At 40.5% G+C, this 24,693-nt stretch overlaps 1 protein-coding gene across 1 annotated transcript; it reads right to left on the bottom strand.

Moving 5' to 3' along the window:
- Positions 1 to 237: 237 nt before the first annotated feature.
- Positions 238 to 22,060, bottom strand: LOC114666107 (interleukin-22 receptor subunit alpha-2-like). Its single transcript, XM_028820843.2, has 6 exons — positions 21,949 to 22,060; positions 15,247 to 15,379; positions 12,362 to 12,540; positions 4,687 to 4,862; positions 2,256 to 2,406; positions 238 to 1,160 (listed from the first exon to the last, which is right to left on the bottom strand). Exons 1-5 carry the CDS (start codon positions 22,019 to 22,021, stop codon positions 2,257 to 2,259), a joined length of 711 nt encoding a protein of 236 aa, XP_028676676.1. The 5' UTR covers positions 22,022 to 22,060; the 3' UTR covers positions 238 to 1,160; position 2,256.
- Between the last annotated feature and the right edge of the window lie 2,633 nt (positions 22,061 to 24,693).

Raw genomic sequence — 24,693 nt, 5'->3', positions numbered from 1 at the left:
TCAAATCCTACATTTTTCAATTACATTACCCTTACTGAAAGATATTTTTTAAATCAAGATCATGCTTGATATGTCCACACATGTTAAAATAAATAAATGGTGTGTACTCACTTTTTCATGTGAAACAAACCCACTTTCCAATATGCTGTTACACATTCAGACTTACAGACAGGCTGCTCACCAATTCAGTTAAACACCCCGACATTTTATAAGAGAAAGAGAAAAGACAATAGAAATCTCTTGATGGCTCTCACAGCTCTTTAATTTTCTACTGTAAGTAACTGTAAGGGCTCTTTAAGAAACCGATTCCCAATTCTTACCATTACTTGAACACACAATATAATACTTTACATAAATTATATGCACTTTGTAGAAAAAAATATGAAAATAAACACAATTTACAATATAGAAATGTTTCATCCCCGCTGTCATTTTTGCTCCAGAGGTGTGTTGGTCCGCCAGGTTTAAAATGTAAGGATGTGGACCTGACGGGACTTTTCCTCATTCTACTGGTTCAATTCATCTCACATACTTCACACTATTAAAGTTTAAAATGCTTTGTTAACACTTTAGTTTAGGAACTGCAAAAGCACATCTATTACTCACTTACTCGTATGTAACAAGACCTTAACAAAGGCTCATTTGAGTCTTCATAACACTCATAAAGCATCAGTAAGGTGTTTGTTCATCTCTACTATGTGACCACCTAACAAACCGTCCCTTTGGAGTGGTCTGAGGTGGCTTCACTGAGACACATTTCTCTCAATATTACATATTTAATGTAAGGCCTGTGACTCCTTCATATTCACAAGTCATTTTACAGCATGTCAATACGCCGCCCTGCACAGACATGAATGACCCATCCAGTGATGTTTTAGCAGGGTTCACCTTTGTTAAGGTCTTGTTACATAAATGAGTAATGATTGCATTTGTGCACAACCTAAAGTGTTACCAATACTTTAATATAACGATGATAAACCTTACATTTTACAGCATCCGTGCTGCAGATTTTACAGTGGCTGAATCAGTTTAAATTTCAGTACGCTATGTTTAAAGAAATGTTAACACAAGTGATGAAGGATGATGTCTTTTTGCCAAGTGGCCTCCTCAAACATGCAGAGAAGTTTCTGTCCCGCACAGATCTGCATTTCAGTATGTGTCTGTTAAAAAAAGAGAGAGAGAACATGATGCGTTAGAACATTAGAACAATCTAAACAAGAACAGCCCACCAAAGCTCACCAGTTCTTTCCACTTCATTCTCCTAAAATAACAGTTCTGAAAGTCTCTAAAGTCCTGCTGTCTACCACACTACTTGGTCTCTTGGTCTGTGGTTCTCTGTATGAAGAAAAACTTTCCAAATTTACCCTTAATAAATTTCCAACTGTGTCCTTGTGTTGTTCTTGAACTCATTTTACAGTCACAGTCTCAATCCACTGTACTGATTCCCTTCATAATTTTAAACTTTTCAGTCAGGTCTCCTCTTAATCTTCTTTTACTTTAAACTGTAAATGCTCAACTCTTTTAATCTTCCATCATAACTCATCCCCTGTAGCCCTGGAATCAGCCTAGTTGCTCTTTTCTGGACTTTTTCTAGTGCTGCTATGTCCTTTTTGTAGCCTTGTGACCAAAACTGCACTCAGGACTTCAGACGAGGCCTCACCAGTGTGTTATAATTCTGGAGCAGGATGTCCATGGACTTGAACTCCACACATCAAGGCGCTATATAACCTGTTGTGTTTACTTCCTTGATTTTGAGTTTAAAACTTCACTTTTTTGATGCTGTTGCATAACAGATCCAGTAAGCGTCAGTCACTTTCCAGTGGAGTCTGCATATGGATTCTCGTACATCCTCCCACATCCCAATGACCACTTAAGGAAGTACCTGGAACAAACACAGGAACTGAGCTAGAGACCCCCTCTGTCTTAGATCAGGGGTTCTCAGGTTTGGTCCAAGAGAGCCACAGTGGCTACGGGGTTTTGTTACAACCCAAGTGCTTAATGAGAAGCTATATTTTTCTCAAGAAACATTTGCATGCTTTGTTTTTGTCAACTCGCTTGTTACGAATGATACCCCTAATGGCTTCTTTCTTCTTTAATAGCTACATTGTCTGGTTTTTATTTCCTTCATTTCTTAATGAGCTGCTAAGATGATGAGGTGGTTTCAGGTCACAGACAGTTTATTTAGGAGCTGAAATGTACTGTTAACGCACAGCAAAGCTCTTCCAAGCAAGATGAGATGTACAACACTTCCTTACCTTAGAGAGTTCGGATGCATTGTTTATCACTCCTTGGACTTGTCCAACCCGATGTCACATCAATAGTTTCGACCAGCACACAGTAGATTGTTTTGGATGTCAGTTTAGCAACACGTATAATCCTGGCACAACCCTCATAAACCTTCTTCTCCTGTCCAACAGAGAAAGATAAAGGTGAACAGTGAAGTCCTATAATACAAGAATATCAACACCAGAGTGTGCACACATAATGTTTGGGACAAAGACACATTTCTTCCATGATGCCCAAGCCATAACACCACCAGCGCCATGTTTAACAGATGAGGTGGTCTGCTTTGGATTTTGGGCAGTTCTATTTGGTTTCCACACTTTGCCCTTGCCATCACTCTGATCAGGTTCATCTTTGTCTCGTCTGTCCACAAGACCTTTTCCCAGAATTCTGCAGGCTGTCTGAAGTAGTCCTTTTTCACAAACTGTAATCTGGCCATCCTGTTTTTGTGGTTTTCATCTTGCAGTGCCTCCTCCGTGTTTCTGTTCATGAAGTCTTCTGCTGATAGTCGTCTCTGACATACACACATTGGCCCCCTGAAGACTGTGTATGATTTGTCAGACAGGCGTTTGGGGCTTTTTCTTGAGCATAGTGAGGATTCTTCTGTTATCAGCAGTGGAGGTCTTCCTTGGCCTACCAGCTCCTTTGTGATTACTGAGCTAACCAGTGTGTTCTTTCTTCTTCATGATTTTCCAGGAAGTTGATTTTGGTCATCCTCAGGTTTTACTGATGTCTCCAATGATGGTGTTCTTGTTTTTCAGCTTCATAATGTCTTCTTTGACTTTCATTGGCACAGCTCTTCTCCTCATGTTGAACAATGGCAACTGCAGACTCCAAAGGGTAGAAGTAGGTTGAGGCATCATATGAAGCAATGAAACCCACCTGAGGAATCATAAATTCCTGTGACACCAAGTGTCCAAACATTATGGTGCTCTGAAATGGGTGGACCACGTAGAAAAAGTGTTGTGTGAATTAAATGTGTGAAAACCCCTAAAATGAAAGTCTGCACTGTGCACTTTAATCACGGTGTCTGAATTGTTTGGTTTGTAATTTTAAACTGCGGAGCAGAGGGGGAAATTAAGAACAAACATGTCTTTGTCCCAAACATTATGGACACAGCAAAGAATCTTCACTTGTATCTACGAGTGTAACGTTGTGATGAAGACGCAGGTCTCTACTGAGTATTTCCCATGTGCTGAAGCAGAGCCCACAAAGACCCTCCACAGACCCTCTGTATTGGTGCATTTAGCAGCCAAGGTGACCGAGAAACCTACTGGTTAACAGAACACCTTCATAGGTGTTAATCTAAATCATTTATTGACCACAGCGTAGAATTTTTAATTGGCTCACGATTAGCACAGCACATGCCCCACATGTAATGCTATAATTTTAGAGTGAAATATTATAGGACAAGCTAATATTATGTGGAATGAAATGGAAGAAGTACCATGCTTTGTCCTTCCTAATGGTCCTGCAGTTGCAGTAAAAATCTGCTGAAAAACCTCTGTGGGTCAAAAATCTGCTGGAGTGATTTTTGGCGCAATATAAGAAAGCGTCTGACATTTTACAATGCGAATCTGTGTGCCAAGCTTTTATTTCGATTGAGTAATTTGCTTCAGTCATTGTGACCACAGATTGTCCTCTTGTCTCTCACACACACACACACACACACGCACACACACACGCTCACACACACGCACACACACACACACACCACTCCAAAACTGGTCAAATTGTGTTCAGAGAGGCCTAAAACTCAAACGATGAAATTTTGTCCCAATCACAGCATTTTATTCCACAGAAATGGTAAATGTAGGGGAAAGTGACATGGACAGTCGTTGAGAATTAGGGAGTGTGGCATCACTTTGTGCACACCACATCACACTCTGATGAATAAAGATTTCAGTGGTCTACACTTGGGTTGACTGATTCCAGATTCCATTTTCACATAGCCTGTTGATGAACACAATAGGAAGCAAATTGGACCAAAATGAACACCAAACTTTACAACACCTTTGATTGAATTTGTTTCCTTTAGTTGACTGGATGTTTGTTAAAATGTAATAGGAGAAATATGAACCATGTAGTTTATACACAACCTTGTAAAGAGAGTAATGGATCTTATGATGAGATGATGGCTTGAGTGAAAACCCATTGATCTCAGTGGCTGACAGCACTTAGTGTTTGAACCAAATGTTCATGTGAAAGTTTTTCATTCTGCTGTATGGTTGTAGCAATAACAATAATAATAGCAGTAGTAGTAGTATATGTGGAAACTGGCATCTTGGACCAATCTGCAACACATGGACACCTCTGGAGCCATGATAAACAAGTATAATCCAATAAACTCCAGCATCTGTTTGGCACAGGGGAGAAACATTCATTTAATAAGAGAACACTTACACTTTCATCTGGAAGTTTGTTGTCTGAAATATACACTCTGTGTTTTAGATTGCGCAGTTTTTGCATGGAGATCCAGGTGCCGTTTCTTCTTCTGAGTGGTGAGTGAGGAGGTCTGACCCGAATCAACAGGGAGCTCTTAGTAGACTCAAGCTTGATCTTTGGAGCAGTCACCACAGCTTCAAAAGAAAGGAAACTGGGAAGTCAACTCAGAATGTTTTAGAAGACGCTTAAGCAAGACTTGCATATACAGAACATACAGTATATGGTACAAATGATGTGATACTTAATATGTGTAGTATACACTATGTAGGGAGTATTTTGTATGTGTGTACTATTGTGTACAGTATGTATATAGTAACCAGTACATGAAGTATAAAGTTGGTTATATGTTGGTTAGACATGCAAGTGAAAAATTCTTTGTGCCCTGAATACACGTCTGTCTGCCTGACTGTTATATAGTGCCTTTCATATTTATCTGCCTGTCGGTCTGTTAGTTATATAGTGCCTTTCATATCTCTCTGCCTGTCTTATAGTGCCTTTCATACTTCTCTGCCTGTCTGCCTGTTAGTTATATAGTGCCTTTCATATCTATCTGCCAGTCTGTCATATAGTGCCTTTCATATCTCTCTGCCTGTTAGTTATATAGTGCCTTTCATATCTCTCTGCCTGTTAGTTATATAGTGCCTTTCATATCTCTCTGCCTGTTAGTTATATAGTGCCTTTCATATCTATCTGCCTGTCTGTTAGTTATATAGTGCCTTTCATATCTCTCTGCATGTCTGTCTGTTATATGGTGCCTTTCATGTCTGTCTGTCTGATTATATTACAAGGATAGATTGATAAACAATTGAATGTAATTATCTATGTGAGTATATGAACCCATATTTTAATCCCATTTTACAATGTCTTCCAGTTACAAGCAGAGCCCACATAGGCTTGTGGTGACTGAAATGGCTTCCATGCACATCAGAGTACAGCTTGGCGATGTGTAAATGTCAGTGATTGAGGTGTTATTGTTAGTTGTTGGTTGCGGAAGGTCTACAGCTAATTCTAATTCATATTTATTAGCACTAGAGGATCTGTGACTTCCTGCCGTTCAAATCTCTTAAACCAGTGGTTCCTAACCTTTTCTGCACCACTAGAAAATGTTTGATTTATGTTTGTACCCCCTACAAATAGTAATATCACATTTCAAAAAGAAAAAGTCAAATTTCTAAATTTTGAGCCAGAAGTTAAACCACTGCAGGGGAATAAATTGAACTAAAAAAAATAAGATTTTAACTCAGTACATAAAATTTAATTATAAATTGAGCAATTTACCTTTAAATATTCTCAGTAATCTTGTAAATGTATCCCCAATGAAGCTTATACACTCAATGGATGATCCGGGGGTTGGGGTATCTTGTGAAGCATGAAGCTCCATGAGGAAATGACACCCTATCAATGATTGAGGGGTTTGGGGGATTGGAGATCCCCCGTGAAGCAACAGGTGCCGGTGCACCGCTAAGCAATGAAACCCTGTTGACGAGCTTTGTGCCCCGATAACATCTGCACTGCAGTTTAAAAACAAATGCGCTGCACAGTTCAAACTGCTGAACTAGCCCACCAGCAGAAGTGAAGGGCTTGTCCCCCAAGGCAAATATGTCAAGTAATGATGTGATGAACTAGTTCTTTTGTACTTGTCTTGGTCTCTGCACAAGTGTACTGGTACAATGACATTAAAGAATAAATCTTCTCAAGGCATGCGCAGTGCGTGCTACATTTTAAATTGAATTCCGCAACACTCCGGCGCTGTCATCTTAACATCACTTCAATGGCTGCTGTCTTTGAGAAATAGCCTATCAGTAAGCTGTTTCAGCAAAATGGATATGATGACAACTAGCCAATGACTGACTTGATGGATGACACCAAGCACCGTCCATTGATCGGTTCACTCTGACTGAGTGACTATGACCATTGCGGTACATGGACTGACTGAAAAAACCAGTAAGCCCCACGGCAGGTTCATTCACGAACTGCAGACAAGAGACTTGCGGTACTCACACTGAACTGGTCCACCGAAAGAATCTGTTCATGTAGTAAACTGGGGAACGAACTGCAGACAAGATTCACTTCACTCCTGATATATGTATGGGAGATTGCATCAGAAAATTATACTGTGATGTGTTCACTATTCTAATGTTCTAATTGTATGATTTTTTTTCTATTTATTGTTGAAATTTTATTTATTGCCAGAATTCAATAAAGTGTATTATTACTATTATTATTATGTGTAAATTACTTATATTTCTGCTTATTTTTTATATTGTTTACAAGGGGGCTCCGCCCACTGCTCGGTTCACTTGCCAACCTGCTTGCCTGCACTATACAACAGCAAGTTCGCGTCTCTGCCGCTCGCGTATGTGGATTTCACTTTCACCAAACAACAAAACTTTTAATTCTCGCGGATATGCCTCTTCATTGGGAAGAAACACTACTTTTCCCTGAGGGCAACACGAATTAGACTTAAAGTTTAAAGCCAAACAATATATTCAATCTCTTTTCACTGTTCCATTATTTCACCGAAGAGTCATTTTCATTTGTTTGCGCTAATGCAATCTTTCTATAATTTTTTTGAGGCTTTTGATTTTTTGTACTTCCATTATCTCTAACCTGCTCTGCATGTGTATCGCGCCAATGTTTTTGAATTTTTTACGACGTTATACTTTGTCATCTACTCTTTGTCTTTTATTTCTGGCCCTGGGCTTGGTTAAATCTCTTGGTATAAAGTCTCATCTCGCAGGACGTGAAAGTGTCTCCCTGAGAAAATCACATCTCGTCTCCTTCCTAAGATTTCCTATTTACTGTAATAGTGAGATATTGTTTGGGGGTGGGCGGCACGGTGGCCTCGCAGTAAGGAGACTCGGGTTCGCTTCCTGGGTCCTCCCTGCGTGGAGTTTGCATGTTCTCCCCGTGTCTGCGTGGGTTTCCTCCGGGTGCTGCGGTTTCCTCCCACAGTCCTAAGACATGCAGGTTAGGTCGACTGGCGATTCTAAATTGGCCCTAGTGTGTGCTTGGTGTGTGGGTGTGTGTGTGTCCTGCAGTGGGTTGGCACCCTGCCCGGGAATGGTTCCCTGCCTTGTGCCCTGTGTTGGCTGGGATTGGCTCTAGCAGACCCCCATGACCCTGTGTTCAGATTTAGCAGGTTGGAAAATGGATGGATGGATGGATGTTTGGGGGTTAAAGTTGTCATACTGTTAAGATACTATTCTAGATTTTAAACTGGAATACAGTTTGTTGATTTTTTTTGATGTGATTAAAATCATTTAGGTGAACCGAATGAAATGATTCGGATCACTAAAAAGGATTGTTTTTCACATTACTAATGTCAGTCAAGCCTCAAACTCGGTGACATTTCGTGATCAGGGCTTCCACAGAAATCAGTACTAGACCTCGCCATTTTCTACAGATCATTGCAAGATCCAAATTCCATTCTCTTAGAAAAGAGTTTTTCGCCTTTGCTCTACACAAAATGAGGATCCCCCAACAATGCATAGTTGCACCTGCACTGCTTGATTCTTTTCATATCATGGAACTGGAGCACTAACTAATCCATGACCTACAAATGACAGCACACTGCAGGACACTGACTGCCATGTTGCACAACAGGTTGGGAAGCCCTGTCTTAAACACAACATTTTTGCAAGACTGTCTGAAGAGTTAAAACTGTTCAGCTCATAAGGTAAAACCGTTGGCTGCTTCAGACTATAATGGAGAGCAGTCTGTTGTTTTGACCGTTAACTTCTGGAGTATAAGCGGTATGAGCCTCCTTCCGGCAACCTGTTTTGTTGTCGGAAGTCAGCAGTCGAACAAATGAATGAAGACGGTATTGGAGATGCCCCAGGACGGAGGTGGAGTCCTTACCCGGCCAGGATGCCATAATACATGGATGGACTAAATGGGGGCAATACCTGTTTGGGGTGCCTTATGATTCCCATCCTGCGTGGGATGCCTGAAGATTACAAGAACCAGCAAGAGAGTACGGTAGGGAGCAGTTTATCCCTCACTTTAATATGTGATGGTGTTTCTCATGTAGAGTACTAGTTTGGACATCCGCAGGGCTGCATGGGAGTTAGGGGTCCAGAGGACCCTGTAGGGGTCCCTGGCAGATGATGGAGGGCACTACCGGGGGAGCACCTCCCTGGCTTTCTCATAACCCAGAAGTGCTTCCAACTGGCCATGTCACATCACTGTAAGTACTCCTGGGTCCTCAATAAAAGAGACTGTGCTGCCTTGTCCAGGCAAGTCAGAGCTGGGAGTGGAGATGGGCAACACTCGACTAGAGGAGTAGCAGTGCGGCGAAGACAGAGAGAGAGAGAAGAAGAAATATGGTGTTTACTTGTTATACAAAATTTAATTTATAATAAGCAACCCGGGACTGTTTGTGAATTTGGGGTTTGGGCTCAATGGCACCCCCTAGACTTCACAGTATAGAAAATATAGAAGATGAAGTTATGTCTCTCCAGGTGCATTTGAAACAGTAAGCTAATCTGTAGTTGAAGTCACAGAGAATGTTACTCTGTTGTTAAGATACTCGTAGATGAGTTTGGTAAGTAGCCAGATCTTTTCAATGGGAGATTTGAAATTTCAAAAATTTCTACAGCGCACTGCATTCAAGGTGTTTCACCAAAAATTGAATTTTCATGCCAAATTTAAATAAAATCAGTCCCCTGTGATCAGAGTTGTTTCATGGAGATAGACAGAAGTGACAGTGAGAGTAGGTGCTTTTTGCATTGTATGCAGTTGCATCTAACAAAAATGGAAGTGGGAATTAAGATTTTTGGGAATCCTGGTCAAGCGACTACTCATGCAAAGTCTCCACTTGTACATGTTTGCTCCATGACGTGGTTGCTCAGACTATACATAAATGTGACCCAGACGGACAGTTTTGCCCATTGATTTTTTGATATTTAGCAATAATAAAAACAATATGACTTCAGGCATCTCAAAATGTCAAGGAGAAAAATGGCATCTCAAATGGCAGGCATCTCAAAATGTCAAGTTGCTTACACTCTTAAAAATCCAGGTTCGCTAATGGTACTATATGGTTCTTTACCGGGTTGTGTGGTTCCCCATAGCGCCATTGCTAGAGGGAGCACTATTTCTTTCTGGGAAGGGTTCTTTGCATATGAATGTGGTTCTAATATGTAGAAGACCATATTGAACTGGTGGGCTACCTAGCAGGACAGTGCGAGATTAAGAAAACCTGGACTTAGCCTGTGCCAGAAGAGTCCTTTTATATTCAAGACTTATTGGTATTTCACAAATCTGTTCCCATGGTTATTTAGTGTATGGACACTGTTAAGGATCTAAATAATTAAAGGTTCTTCCTGGAAACTTCACGTTAATGGTCTTTTCAGAACCAAAAATGGTTCCCTTATGGCACTGCTCTGAAGAACTACTCAGGCACCTTTATTTTTAAGAGTGTACTGTGCTCTGAAACTACAAAGAAAAGTTAAAGGACAAGTAGCAGGAATCTTACTGAGACTGGTTATGGCGTGGGTCCCTCTGGTATTTTTCTCCACCCACCATGGCATTGCTATGGTCTTTGGGAGGTAAGGAGTGCTGGTATGCAAGAAGGGGGATTTGCCAACCTAAAAGGTAAGAGGGAAGGAGCCATGGGATAAATAAGGGAATGTGTTCATCAGGCTGCCATTATTAATCAGCTTTCTCTACTTTGCTTTGTTTCTTTTAGGCATAACTGAACACGGGAATGGCTGGGAAGGTGCGGACAACACAATGTATTTTACAGAGAAATCTGGAGGTGTGTAATCTTATGTGTTTTACTGTTGTGTGTGTTTATTTGAGGTTTTTCCAGTAAATGTTTCCTACAATGACTGGCGTAGGGAGGTTCGAGGCTTCGGTCCGCCTCAGGCGACAATTTTTAAAAACTTTAGTACTAGACTTTTGTACAGTTTTGTTGGATGGAGATTTGGCAAGCTAATGTGTGTCATCAATGTCAAAATGACACCATTTTTATGTTTAAAAACTGTTACAAATATATATGTTGCAAAGTTATATTATATTACTCCGACCGAAAGGGACAAACCCTTCAATCTCATTATTAGTATTTTATTAATCTCTCAATCTCAAGGTGAACTGAACAAAAGAGAGCAGTGCTGCTTTTAGAAAAAAGAAAAAGGCGAGGGAAGAAGCATTAAAAAGAATGGAGAGGCATTACTGAAATACCTCAATCATAATTAATAATGTAGTTAACATTTTCATTGTTTTCATTTTTTGTATGATTTATAATTTTATAAGTTGGGGGGGTTTGGGCGGCAAACTGGGTGACAAAACTCTAGCTACGCCACTGCCTATAATACTTTTGTCATTGGCTGTTTTGCTGCATGTGTGTTGCTACATGAACAATCAATCAAGTAAAACGAATGCAAGAACAGCAACACCCAACATGCAGTGCACACTCACTGCGCAGTGAATCTGAAAAAGTTGAGAGCGATATCAGAAAATCATCTCATGAGACTGCTCACACTGCAGGGCACCTGAAAGAAATTTTTGCTATGACAGATATTCTTCTGATCGTACGACAGCCCCAACCATGAGGTGCAGCCTCTCAAGTTCCACGTGAAATGACAGCTGATGAAGCTGAAATTCTGACCGACTCAGAAAATCAGTCGATGAACGAAAATAGGCCTGAAAATCACAGTGTATGCCAGGCTTAAAAGAAAAAAGAGATGTGCAAACTTATTACAGAAATGTATGTTTGAATTAGCGTTGGGTGGATTTGGTAAACATCTCATTTTATAACATTGGAGAAATTTTGACAGGATAAGTGAATATGGGCTACTGGGGGATGCCAGTCTCACGTACTTGGGGAGTCCACCCTGCCTTAATTTTTTCAGCTCTTATTGGTCCTTCTGCCGAGTGCGTTTCACTCCCCATGCTCCACCACACCCTTCCACCCTGCTATTAATGTGGATTGAAAGCATCACAGTACACAATACAGTGAGAAGATTTATTTAATGGAAAGCACTACAGGTCAGCTCAGAAGGTTCAAAAACATGGACGATTCTCCGGTGAGTGGCCCATAAAACTGAGATAGAGAGAGAGAAGTGGGCCAGCCTTCTGGCTGACAGTTTCCTGGCCGCTGTCTCCAAGAATATAGAGCTAATGAGCAACCTGGGTGGGAAGAAGTTCCGCAGAAGCCATGATGGTAGTGGCGGCGGCAGCAGTAGCAGCCGCATGAGGAGCAACTCCAAGGGTTAGCAAAGCATCCCATGAAAATCGGTGTGGGGCATCCCGGATCCAAAGATTGGAAAGGCTACACTAGTAGATGATGGTGAATAAGGTCACCACTCATCACCGGGTGTCCTCTGCCAACGTGGGACTGCAAAAGATGAATGGAGAATAGACAAACAATGAGGAAACCGGGGGCAAGAAAGCATGCTGTTGCGAGTTCACCCAATTTCAGCTTCCCTGTCTTGTCTTCTAAATCCCAAATATTTAAGCACTCATAATTTAAACTATTAGTAACCAGTGAGGCCTTGTAGACATAAAGCGTTGGGGTCAAAATCTGTCCTACTTTAAAGACCTGACCTACTAAAGCTGGAGCTTGTCTCCTCATGAGATGGCCCTGTTCTCCCTTGTAGACAACAGCAGAACTTTCAAGATGACTTACTTGTGAAAGCTGGTATGAATCTGGGGCTAACAGCCCAGCCCGATTTCCGTCTGGATATAGCAGCTCGGACACGTGCGTAGTACCACTCACTGCTTTGTGTGGTCTCCTGGCTGAGGTCACAAAAGGTATTCTTGATCCCCCAGCATTCCACTTTATTGGTCCATCGTTTATCTCCATAGCTGTGAAATCAGGAAAACAAAAGAGTGGTTTTAGGTAGAACAACTGTGCGATTTTGACAGATTGCATTACTTAAATTTCACTCGTTAGCCTTGTGACGCCCTGGACGTGCAGCTATGGTCACCTTCCTTTACCCGGGGCATCGATTGTCATGACCTGAGGATGGACCAGGGTGAGTGAGACAAACAAGTGAGACTTGTTAAAAGTGAAGCAGAAGGTTATTAAAATCAGGAGAATTTTGAAGTGCATAAAAATCAACTAATAGTTTCAAAATCTTGCCATTTACAACCAAATCAGTTGCCTTAAGGTGTTTTAGAATTAATGAATATAAATGTTAAATCCCTGTTCTCCCACATGCCAGTATTCCTTTCATAGGATATCCTGTTTGATTCGCCAACGCACCCCACAGCACAGACCCAAACTCATCCAGTCCCCACAGCTCATGGAGTTGACACCCCTGCCAATCACTGAAACACCTCGGGGGCACCTTCCCCGCTCTCACTATGGATCTACACTTGTAGCTGTGGCCTCTTTCCCTCGAACAGCATTCAACCTAGGGGTGTCCAGCTCCGATCCTGGTGGGCCACCGTGGCTTCAGGTTTTCATTCTAACCCTTTTCCTAATCAGTGACCAGTTTTCACTGCTAATTAACTCCTTTTCCCTTCATTTTAATAGCCCTGTTTTTAAGGATTCAGTCCTCTGAATTGATTCTTTTTTTCATTAAATGGTAGACAAACAGAAATGAGATGTTTAAGCAAGCCAAAAGATGACCAGATAAATCGGGGCTTCAAACTCTGAGTTTTTAATGAGAAGCCGATTCTTGCTGTTAATTAAAACTGTTATTTAATTCCTTGGCTTGTTGTTGCTCTTATTCTGCCACTGCAGGCATTTTCAAAGTTGCTGATTTTCTGTTGTTTTTTCAAAGAGCACCATCAAGATGTTTTGATGACCTGAGTAGATCAACCTTACTGAGACCTTCACCTTTCTTTATTTTCAGATACTGTTTGATGGGCACGGGTGAGCTGGTCATGTGGAAACTCGTTTTGCATCTCATTGTTTGGCTGCTAATTAAGAAAAAAAATAAATAATTAAGGGGTCTCAGTCATACATAGCAAGTCAATTAAAATGAAGGCAAAAGAAGTTAACTGGCAGGAACAACTGGTCACTAATTAAAAAGATGGTTAGAATGAAAACCAACAGTCACCACAGCCCTCCAGGACCAGATTTCAACACCCATGGCCTACTCAGACTTCTCCAAATACCAGAACCTCTTCTCAGCCATTGAGCCTTCACCCATTAAAGCTGCTCAGCAGGGCTGGGTCGACCTGTCCTACTCCCTCTGTGGAATATTTGGCATGGACAAAAATGGTTCAAACGAGCAATCGCTTTCTCTTTCCGTTTTGTTTTTCCTGTTTTTGCCCCTTGTGTTGACTCGTTGCCGGTGCCTGCTAATTACTGGAGTGTTTAAACGGTAATCGTTTGATTGAGCTGGCACATGCATTCATAAAATAACAGGTTATGCTAAAACCCTTAAAACCACTAAATTAAATCATTAAAGCAAAGAAAAGCCAAGCAAAATGACACCTTTTATTGGCTAACTAAAAAGATTACAATATGCAAGCTTTCGAGGCAACTCAGGCCCCTTCTTCAGGCAAGATGGGCCTAAGTTGCCTCGAAAGCTTGCATATTGTAATCTTTTTAGTTAGCCAATAAAAGGTGTCATTTTGCTTGGCTTTTCTCTACAATCATTAAAGCAAGTAACACACACCCTCCTGGCTCGTTTCACAACAAGTGAGTTAGGATAAACTGGAGAAGAAAGGCAAGCATGCATAATAACGTTTAGGCTAAAGGCCCTGTCACACTGCATGACATTTCTAGCGATTTTCTGTGGCAGACTTCATTTATGAAATTTTAGTTAGCTGGGTGTGCTGCTGTGACCTCCAGTGATGTAGTCCGTATCCTGTGACTCAGTGCAACTCGTTTTGTCATAAATCTTTGGGCCGGGCTTTATGCACATCTGACCAACAATGAGTGCTCAGCCAGAAGTACAATGCGTGATGTGTAATAATGTGGAGTGTCTTACATAACATGAGAGAATAGAGAAAGAGTGGAAAAAAAAAAAGGGCGGAGACTGTGGCAGAATCGTTAGACTTTGCACAGCATTGGCTCCATCAGGCAAGCACATTATTGGCTGTCAGTAAAAGGGATGGGCTTACAATACTTCGGAAATGGGAAAATGTGCTGGAAGTTCACTATGCAGTCATCTAATTGGACAGACATGCTCAGGTAGAGTCTGACTAGAAGTCGTGTACTGTGACATCAGTTTAGGGTGACACTTAACTGAAATGAAAGCAGGTTATTGTGTGGCTGTTAGATGTCACTTAAGCATTTCATGCTGAATATGAAAATAAAATCTCTAATGAAATGTTTTAGAACAAGGCCTTTTTTCTGGTGCTCTTAGTGAAACAGTTTGGCATCTTTTTCAAACATTATATTTCTAAAAGCCCCTCTACACCCCATAATTACTTCAGAAGCAGTAAGTGTTTGGCGTTTCCAATCTTGACTTTATAAAGCACCTTTTACTGTAAATGAAAGTCCAATGTCCACAAAGCACATTTGTTTCAGTTCTGTTTCAACAATCACAGCACAGGTGTTGTGAGGGCTTGAACCCAGAGCCTTATGATTTTCAGTCCAGCCCACTTTCTTACATTTTATACTGTACAAAATAAGTGGTATCTTCTTCCCATTGGCAACCTGGAATCCAATGCAGGATGTTGTTGTAGTTCTCAGAACGGAAGTCAACGTCTTGCGGTCTCATCCCGTCTATCATTTCAGGACAATCTGTTGGAAGCAACCAAAAAGGTGAAATTAAACACAGCTTTATTTTGAACTATAACATATTAGTAAAGTTTTTAATGACATTCGTGCACCTTCTACTACTATTCATCCACTCATTTCACAAACTTGCTAAATCCAGAGTAGGGCTGTGGGGAATTCGCAGCCTAATCTGGCAAGCATCAGGCGTAATGCAGGAATAATCCCTGGACAGGGGTGAACACACATCAGGGGCCAAACTTGAACCACAGTCTCCTTGGTTTATCAGAACTCATGTGGCCTTCTTCCAGTCACCAAAAATGGGTTAAAGATGCTGTATCACTGTATTTGGGCTAGATAGAATAAAAGATAGATGGATGGATGAAAGGCACTATATAATAGATAGATAAACAGATGGCACTATCAGATAGACAGATGGATGAAAGGCACTATATGATAGATAAACTTTACATTACTTTCACAGAGCTGTCACCAACGGTCACCAACTGCCCCTGGCATACTGGACTGTTTTAGACATTGGCCTTCGTGTTTCTTGTGCTGTGTTCTAATTTATTATTTCCGGTGGGGAGCTGGGGAGCCCCCTTGGCATATGCAGTTTTGGTTGTATTGTGTGTTCTTTTTCCATTAGTTGATTAATGTATTCATTATTATTTATCAGCATGTGAGTGTGTGCAGGCCAGGTCAAAGCCGGGGGTGTTCCTGGATCCCCACAAATAAAATAAATAAAGCGTCATCTTTGGACGAGGTAAATCTTATCATCATCACGGACCACTACAAGTCTGTCAGAGGTCTTCATGATGGGGTGTACTCCCATGGCTGCACAGGAGATTTAGTGAAATCATAAAGTGAGTGTACACACAGTGAAAGGTGCTATACACAGTAACGAATGGGGGAGTGATGTTATGTTGTTGGACTTGAGTTGGGTCATTTTGGAGATGACGCTAGATAGCAGTTCTTGGGAGATGTTTTAAATGCTATGAAACGGGACATGATGCCCTGGGGCTGCTGTGTTCCCCACTCACATGAGCTCCTTTATTCAATTTCGCTCACTGTGATGGTAGTTGTGACATTAACGCAGGTACAGTATGGAGTCAGTTTCTTACTGCATGTCTAAACAACATGCAACACATCAACAATCTCTGGCAATATGATAAATATAAATATCTGGCAATATGATATTAAAATACATGACACTCCTTTCAGATTAGGCTATTACGGTTCTACCTACATGGCTATCCTTACTGTATCAGGTGAGTTCGTAACCAGCTTTTATCTTTAGATAGATAGATAGATAGATTTACGGCAATTCAAAAGATTTTTTTTCTGTTAGTAATTGTTTCCTTACTCCACATCTCCTTTTTTTGTTTTTGCATTTGTACATGTCAATAGCTGTATTCGTCTTTAATTTATTTGGAGATATTGTCATGTCTTACCACTATCGTTTGCATCCAACTGAGGTTCTGAATAGTGGAGAGCTCATTTTTGTCACTGCGTTTGGTAAAAAGTTTGAATAACTTAAAATGATTTTGTACCGATTTTAATGCCAGGTTTATTGTTTTGTTGTCTTATTAAGGACCCAGCCATGATTGTGTGTGATGTCATCTATGCAACTGCATTAAAGGGTCTCCCAAAAATCCTGACGCAATCTGAGCATTACAGTATGATTGGCATGTTACAATACATTTGTATGGAAATTATTATTTCAATTATTATTATTATCCTGTTGAACTCAATTCTGGCCTTTATTTTTATCTAGAAGATTCCCTGAATGAGTTGAATAATTTTACCATTCTGTCGCAACATTGTTTTAAACGTTAGTGATATGGGTTGCTCTGGCCCAGAATGCTCTGGGAATTGGTGACATCATCGAAGTGATGCTATAAAGGTTGGCCCATGCATTTCTGCACTATCCAAGATTAGGATAAAACCAGTATTGGGGTCTGATTTACTCCTGGTTAACAAACATGCTTTTGGTGGGAAGGTCTTTAATTTTTAATTAGCAGTTTGAAGTTGTTGACAGACCAGTTAGATTTTGGTAGCAATATCAGCTTGACTTGATTTCCTGATCCTTTTCATTTTATAAGTTCTCAATGAATGTGATCACACGTGCTTTAAAAATAGAGTTATTTACAGAAATATGGTTTATCCTTACTTCGATCAGAAAAAACAGGATATTAGCCTCTAAGGAAACGTGGACTTCTCTGCAAGTAACCAGGCTATGTGGCCATGAATAGCTTTAACCAGGATGCAGTTAAGGATTTTGTAGTCTGCTTGTGTCCGTTGCACTCTGTTCTGTCTGATCTACGCTATATTTCAGTGTCGAGCCTACACCGGGGATATGCCTGGAAGCTACACCATTGGCTACACTGGCGTTCGCAGTTCTTGCGGTGTGAAATTTTGCATACAAGTTGATAAATATTTTGTATGTCTTTATTTGTAACTTAGGTAAAGCAATGTAATGTTAGTATTTCATTAGTGAGAAGCCTTCATGTTTACCCCATAGGACTAAGTCAGGATAGTGAATTTTACAACAGGGTTAAGGGAAGTGCCACAAACAAGTTTGGCAAGGGATTCTCTGCAGGACTCTCTTCTCAATCTACCCCCACAGGAAAGCCAGACTGCCTAGCTGGCAAACTTCACGGGAGCAGGTGTTAAGGTATTCTCTGCCCTATCGGTCTGAAGTATGCCTGTTTGGAATTGGCTTGTTTCAGAAGCCTTTAAGCAACATGACGCCCTATTGGCTCTAGGGGTTGGACAGAAAAATCTATAAATTTGCTTGCTTTACCCCTCCCTCTCTCTGACCAAGTGATGAAAGACCATCTCACACCATGAACTGAAAGGGACAACACAATGAAGAGCACAACTCGGCAGCCATATTGAGACAGGCATGCGGCCTGTTCTGAAGAAAGCTGACCACCAATGATGCCTTAACTAGAGACATTTTAAGTAACTAACAAGTGTATGTGCCGCCTGAAACTACACATCAGCATTTATCAGGTTGTATGGTTGCCAATATTCAAATGTACTTTGCATATTGTTATTATTTATGAATATTATCAATAATACATTATTTAAAATGTAACTTAACTCCTGCTTGTCTTTTACTACACCTAATTACCCGAGGTTATAAATGTAGATGGGAAGGTGGGGAGACGTTATATACTATAATACCTTATAAACAGTGGTAAGTCTGTGAGATTTGAGGCATTCTAACAAAGGCTACATATTAATAATACAAAAGGGGAAAGTAGAGCAATATATCACTCTACCAAGACAAAATGGCAGTGTTTGTAGCACACAGGAAAAGCGAATGAGCCATTAAGATGCAGGCAGTCTTTGCCCTCTAGGACCACTGCTCCTCTTGCTACATATTTTCTTCCGTAGGGATACATTTTTGTCCCACTTTTCTCAATAGACTCTACAGTAGCTGCGGACCACCAGAGCTCCATTGAGGAGGTTGTTGCTTTATGTTATACGTCAGTGATAACACCTGGTTATACTATGGTTAAGATTAGGGTTGGGGGAGGTTTATCTGTCTCAAGTTAAGTAAACCAGCTGACAAAACCCTGCAATCCAATTGGTTCTCCATTAGAGCTAATGAATAGTGGAGTTGTGGAGGACTGCAGCCGGACCCATCTTACTTTTTCATACATTCGGCGACTTCCAAACCCATAAGATGAATGGAAATGCTTTTCAGAAAATATGTAGTTAACAAACTAGCCAATCGGAGTTGTAGGATTCGTGCAGATGTGATGCATAGACATATTTTTGAGGAGATTCTTGCCAGGCTACACTATAGATATGCTGTAGGTGACGTGGACCTCAGTGTGGACTTGACACAGAAGTATAGATCAGACTTAAGGCTGTGTGCTTCTTTACTTTGCACACGCATCCAGCGGCCATGGGTCACATCCTTCTTTGTCAGCAAAATCGCTCAATTTGTGTTGATGAGCTGAATGTACAGTGCTAAGAGCTCAGCAGCACAATCTTTGGAGAAACAGGCTCCATGGTTGTTTTTCCATTGATGGTGGCCATTGAAGACGTTTTAATCTTTTTTTTTTTTTTATTTTAACCATGTTTTTATGACTTTGGATTTTACCAAAGGAGAACTCTGAAAGTGGACATGTTACGTTTTTCTAACTTTTACTTTTGGTTTGTTTGCTTTTGACATATGTTAAATTGCTTCTCCTAGTTTAGATCATTGCTTTCCTTTTCACCGTGTCCTGACTTCTGATCCCTTATCCCTGTCCATTTTTTTCTTTTCTTTTTTCTTTTTTGTTTTTAATATAACCTGCTTGCAATGCCTGGACACTTTGTGGCCACCTTAATCTGGGTTATTGGTTGGGGTCTGTAAAGCCTTACTAATTCTCTCCATGTTGGTCGTATTCTCTCACATGGAAAAATATGCAGATTAAGATGACAGGGGTCTGTAAATTATTCTGCCATGGCCGGTGACTGAATGATAGCCTGATTACTCGAGCCTTGGTTTTGCTGCTGCCGGATTGGGCCTCACCAGTCAGTACTCCAAAAAAATGCTTGTTTGGAAAAATGAATGAATTGGGAGGCATTGTTTTGAGTATATTTTGCATAAGGCTACACCCCTTATTAAAATACAATGATTTGAATGTGTGGTCACCTAACCTTAGTGCTTTAGCACCAGAGAGATTTAGCCAACTGGCTTTACTTGTGTATAATGAGACATGTCTAGGTGGGTCCTTGAGACAGCAGTGCTGTTACAAGTCACTTTGTTATATCAACAGTTGTAGAATGTAGACAGACTAAAATGCAATTCTTACTTTCACAGTAGCCAGGAGCCTATTCTAGCAACATTCAGTGCAGGGTAGAAACCAAACATGGATGGAATGGTCCATTCACACACTTAAGAGTCGCCAGTTAACCAAACTGGAACGTGGAAGGAAATCCATTGAAAAAAACAAACCCGTGTACTGGGAAAATGTGACATGGTTATGGTTTGAACTCTGTACACTGCAGCTATGAGGCCTTCTCACTAAACTCTGTGCATCAGGTAATTGAAGGCATTGTTTCAGTGCTTGCTGCAACCCTAACCTGGATTAACGGGTTTCAGAAATGGATGGACTCATAGATCTTTGAGCGTGTTGTCCACTGCATTATGTAATGTCATGTCAATTTACAACCTGCTAAATCCAGAACAGGTTTGCGCAGGGGTGCTGGAGCCTAACCTTGTCTATCTACTGCATATAGTGACTTAGATAGATATCTATCTATCCATCTATCCAATATAATGCCCTTCCTATCTATCTGTCTACATGATATGAAGTGCTTTTAATACCTAATTACATGTCAATAACCCTGAAATGGCATCTTTACGCCTGCCTTACTCATTTTTGTTTTAAATCTGACAGGCAGTGTAACATACTGGTTAAGACTTTGGACCTCAAACACTGAGGCTGTGGGTTCAAATCCTGCCACTGACACTGTGTGACCACGAGCAGGCCACTTCACCTGTGCTTCAGCTGGGGGGAAAACAAAAACAAAAGAAATGCAACCAATTACAGATAAAGGTGTCTGTTGAGTAAGAAATAAAAACGAACCAGACAGTTCTGTAGGGCTTTATATGTCACTTTTCATGATTTCTTTGTTTTATAGTGCCTTTCATATTAATTTCCATACTTCTCATACAGCTCCTCACGTATCTATATTGTGTGCTACAAACACTGCCAATCCCAGCGTATAGCCAATGGTGTAGCTTCCAGGCATAGCCCGGGCGTAGGCTCGACACTGAAATATAGATCAGACAGAACAGAGTGCAACGGACACAAGCAGACTACAAAATCCTGAACTGCAACCCAGATAAAGCTATACATGGCCACATAACCAGGTTACTTGCAGAGAAGTCCAAGTGTGTTAAATCTATGGCTTCCCTAGAGGCCAATATCCTGTTTTTTCTGATCGAAGTAAGGATAAACCATATTTCTGTAAATAACCCAATATAGATATCCATTTATTTAAAGTATATACTGTGAACATATCATTTGTATAGTACTTCTAAGTTCAGTTCCAATACATTTTAGCATAGTGTTCTTCACTGAATGCAGGCTCTCCAGATTTTAAAAACATCAAGTACATCAATAGTATAAAATATTATTGCATATAGTGCCTTTGCCATGTGTCCATCTTATATAATGCCTTCCATATCTCTGGTATATTGTGCCTTGCACTGTGTGTGCTGTTGGGCAGAGGACTAACCTTACAAAACAAGAACAGGCGTGCCAGTGTACATTATGCTACGTTTAATGTCACAATAACACAGTAAGACCATTTATCTTTTTTAAGTAGCAATTTTCATTTGACTAATATACTAACATCTCAAAAGCCCTAATCAGCCTCAAGACGGGCACTGCTGCCCAGTCCCCTGTGTGCCTTCTTCTGAATGGTCACTAGCACTCATGTACTTTGTGTTTCTGATCCCCTCCACACCTACAGAGATCACACATTTCTCAGCATAATTCAGAGTGCAGCCATCTAAAGCTCGGCACCAACAGTGGCGCTTTTCAAATTAGCCGATTTAGTCTAAACAGAGCAGCAAGACTTACCCACATGGTTTGAGCAGTGTACCCAGGCCAGGTGTCCCAGCAGGATGTTCATTATACCATAGAAGGCTTTCATTCTGAAATGCAGACAAAGAGCACCGTAAAATGAAAAGTACTGTACCCTTTTTTATAATTTAACCAAAAAAAAAAGCCCCACCCCTAAATACGTCAATATCAATAAAAAACAAAAAAAAAAAAAAAAAAAAGCATAACAGGAGCTGAATGGAAAGAAGAAGTTGGTGAAAATCAAATAGAAAAGGAATGAAGTATTGGTGATGACGCGCTTTGGCTACATGCATTCCCTTTCAAGGAAATCACAATCAGTCATTTGAATTCCACTTGTTTTTACTGTAAAAGTTGCCTTTTTTTTAATCTAAGCCACTGTGACGCAGGTATGAGAGGGGCATATGAAGATCAAATAGTAGTATAACCTGAAACAAAATCTTAGATAGATAGATAGAAACTTAATACTGAAGGAAATTGCAGAGATAGAGCAGCAGACATAAAAAGGCACACATACTCTCACCAGCCACTTTATTAGGTACACCTTGCTAGTACCGTGTTGGACCCCTTTTGCCTTCAGAAGTACTGTACTTCATCATGGTATAGATTAAACAAGGTGCTGGAAACATTCTTCAGGGATTTTGGTCCATATTGACACGATAGCATCACACAGTAGCTGCAGATTTGTCGGCTGCACATCCATATTGCAAATCTCCTGTTCCATCACATCTCAAAGTTGCTCTATTGGATTGAGTTCTGGTGACCGTGGAGGCCATTTGAGTACAGTGAACTCATTGTCATGTTCAACAAACTAGTTTGAGATGATCTGAGCTTGGCGCGTTATCCTGCTGGAAGGACCCATCAGAAGATGGGCACACTGCGGTCATAAAGGGATGGATATGGTCAGCCACAACACTCAGGTAGGCTGTGGCATTTAAATGATGCTCAGTTAGTACTAAGGGGCCAAAAGTGTGCCAAGAAAATATCCCCCCACACCATTACACCACCACAGTCAGCCTGAATCGTTGATACAAGGTAAGATGTATCCATGCTTTAATGTTGTCAACGCCAAATTCGGACCCAAATATCCAAATGTCACAGCAGAAATTAAGACTTGTCAGACCAAGCAAAGTTTTTCCAATCTTCTGTTGTCTAATTTTGGTGAGCCCGTGTGAATTGTAGTCTCAATTGCCTGTTCTTAGCTGACAGGAGTGGCAGCTCCTGCTGCTGAAGCCCACCTGCTTCAAGGTTCGATGTGTGCATTCAGAGATGTTGTTCTGCAGACCTCCGTTGTAACGAGTGCCTATGTGAGTTACTGTTGCTTTTCTGTCAGCTCAAACCAGTCTGGCCATCAACAAGGCATTTTTGCCTAGAGAACTGCCACTCACTGGATATTTTCCCTTTTTCAGACCATTCTCTAAAAACACTAGGGCTGGTGATGCATGAAAATCCTAGAGGGTTAGCAGTTTCAGAAATACTCAGACCAGCCCATCTGGCACCCATAACCATGCCATGTTCAGAGTCACTTCAGTTACCTTTGTTCTCCATTCTGATGCTTGGTTTGAACTTCAGCAAGTCATCAGGCCGAAATGCATTGAGCTTTAAAATGGACAATCAAATTAACCCATGATCAAGTCAAGCTTTTTCCAAATAAGACTTTTATGTAAAGTCAAGCCCTTTCTATTATTATATTTTTGAAAAAGCTATACATGCTGCAGCACATTTACTAACGGGCACTAAGAAGCATGGCAATATCACCACAATGCTCGCATCCCTTCACTGGCTTCCCATATAGTTTAGGGTAAAATTCAAGGTTGTCATGCTTACCTTCAAAGCTTTAAATGGATTGCCCACCACACCCCCAGAACCTACCTTAGTCACCTGATTATTCCGTACACCCCATACTTTTATTCCCTGGCTTTTAACCCAGTTTGAGAGTTGTTTCTTTTGCCCTTGTCCAGATTTTAAAGTTTTTATCTGCCATTGTTTATTCATTTTTTTTTTTTTGTTATTTAAAATCTTATTTTGCTGTGTTACTTGGTATATGGTTTGTACAGCACTTTGGGTTCAACTCTGGTTGTTTTAAACTTTCTCTATAAATAAACATGAAATGAGTTCCTACCATGTGATTGGCTGATTACATATTTGCTTTAACAAGCAGTTGAATGGGTGAACCTAATAACGTGGTTGCTGAGTGTATGTACATAACAAGAACTACAATAATCTTAAATATGCTAGAAAGGTAAAAACACACATATATCAAGAATCATCTATAAGCAGATTAACAAAGTGTGTGTATTTACTAAGTGTGAAGTGATTAGAATTGTACATACTTAACAGTTTCACATTGGCAGGCACAGTGTAATGCACATGACACCATTGTCTGTCTGTTAAGATGTCTGCTAGACCAGCTCAGCCCCATTCGCCACACAGCCTAATGTTAAAATCATTTAAATTCATCTTTCTCCTCACCAAGCAACACTCAGAACTCCAGAATGACATAGCGAATATAGGATTGTTGTCAATGTAGTTTTGCAAATTGTTTAAAATTTCAAGACTGAAATATCTCATTGACACAAGTTATTTAGATAGATAGATAGATAGATAGATAGATAGATAGATAGATAGATAGATAGATAGATAGATAGATAGATAGATAGATAGATAGATAGATAGATAGATAGATAGATCTACTTTATTAATCCCCAAGGGAAAATTCACATACTCCAGCAGCAGCATACTGAT

Source organism: Erpetoichthys calabaricus, chromosome 15 (genome assembly GCF_900747795.2).
Source record: "Erpetoichthys calabaricus chromosome 15, fErpCal1.3, whole genome shotgun sequence".
In the NCBI taxonomy this organism is placed as follows: Eukaryota; Metazoa; Chordata; class Cladistia; order Polypteriformes; family Polypteridae; genus Erpetoichthys; species Erpetoichthys calabaricus.
Note: the sequence above shows the minus strand (reverse complement) of the source record. Positions and strands in the feature narration are given on the sequence as shown.

What these genes read in the sequence shown, in the direction of transcription:
- LOC114666107 (XM_028820843.2), bottom strand. Translation starts at nt 22,021, where the DNA reads ATGAAAGCCTTCTATGGTATAATGAACATCCTGCTGGGACACCTGGCC. An exon ending in ACACTGCTCAAACCATGTGG is followed by an intron (nt 15,380 to 21,948) that starts GTAAGTCTTGCT and finishes TGCTTCCAACAG; the next exon opens with ATTGTCCTGAAATGATAGAC. An exon ending in TATTTTGTACAGTATAAAAT is followed by an intron (nt 12,541 to 15,246) that starts GTAAGAAAGTGG and finishes CTGATTTCACAG; the next exon opens with CTATGGAGATAAACGATGGA.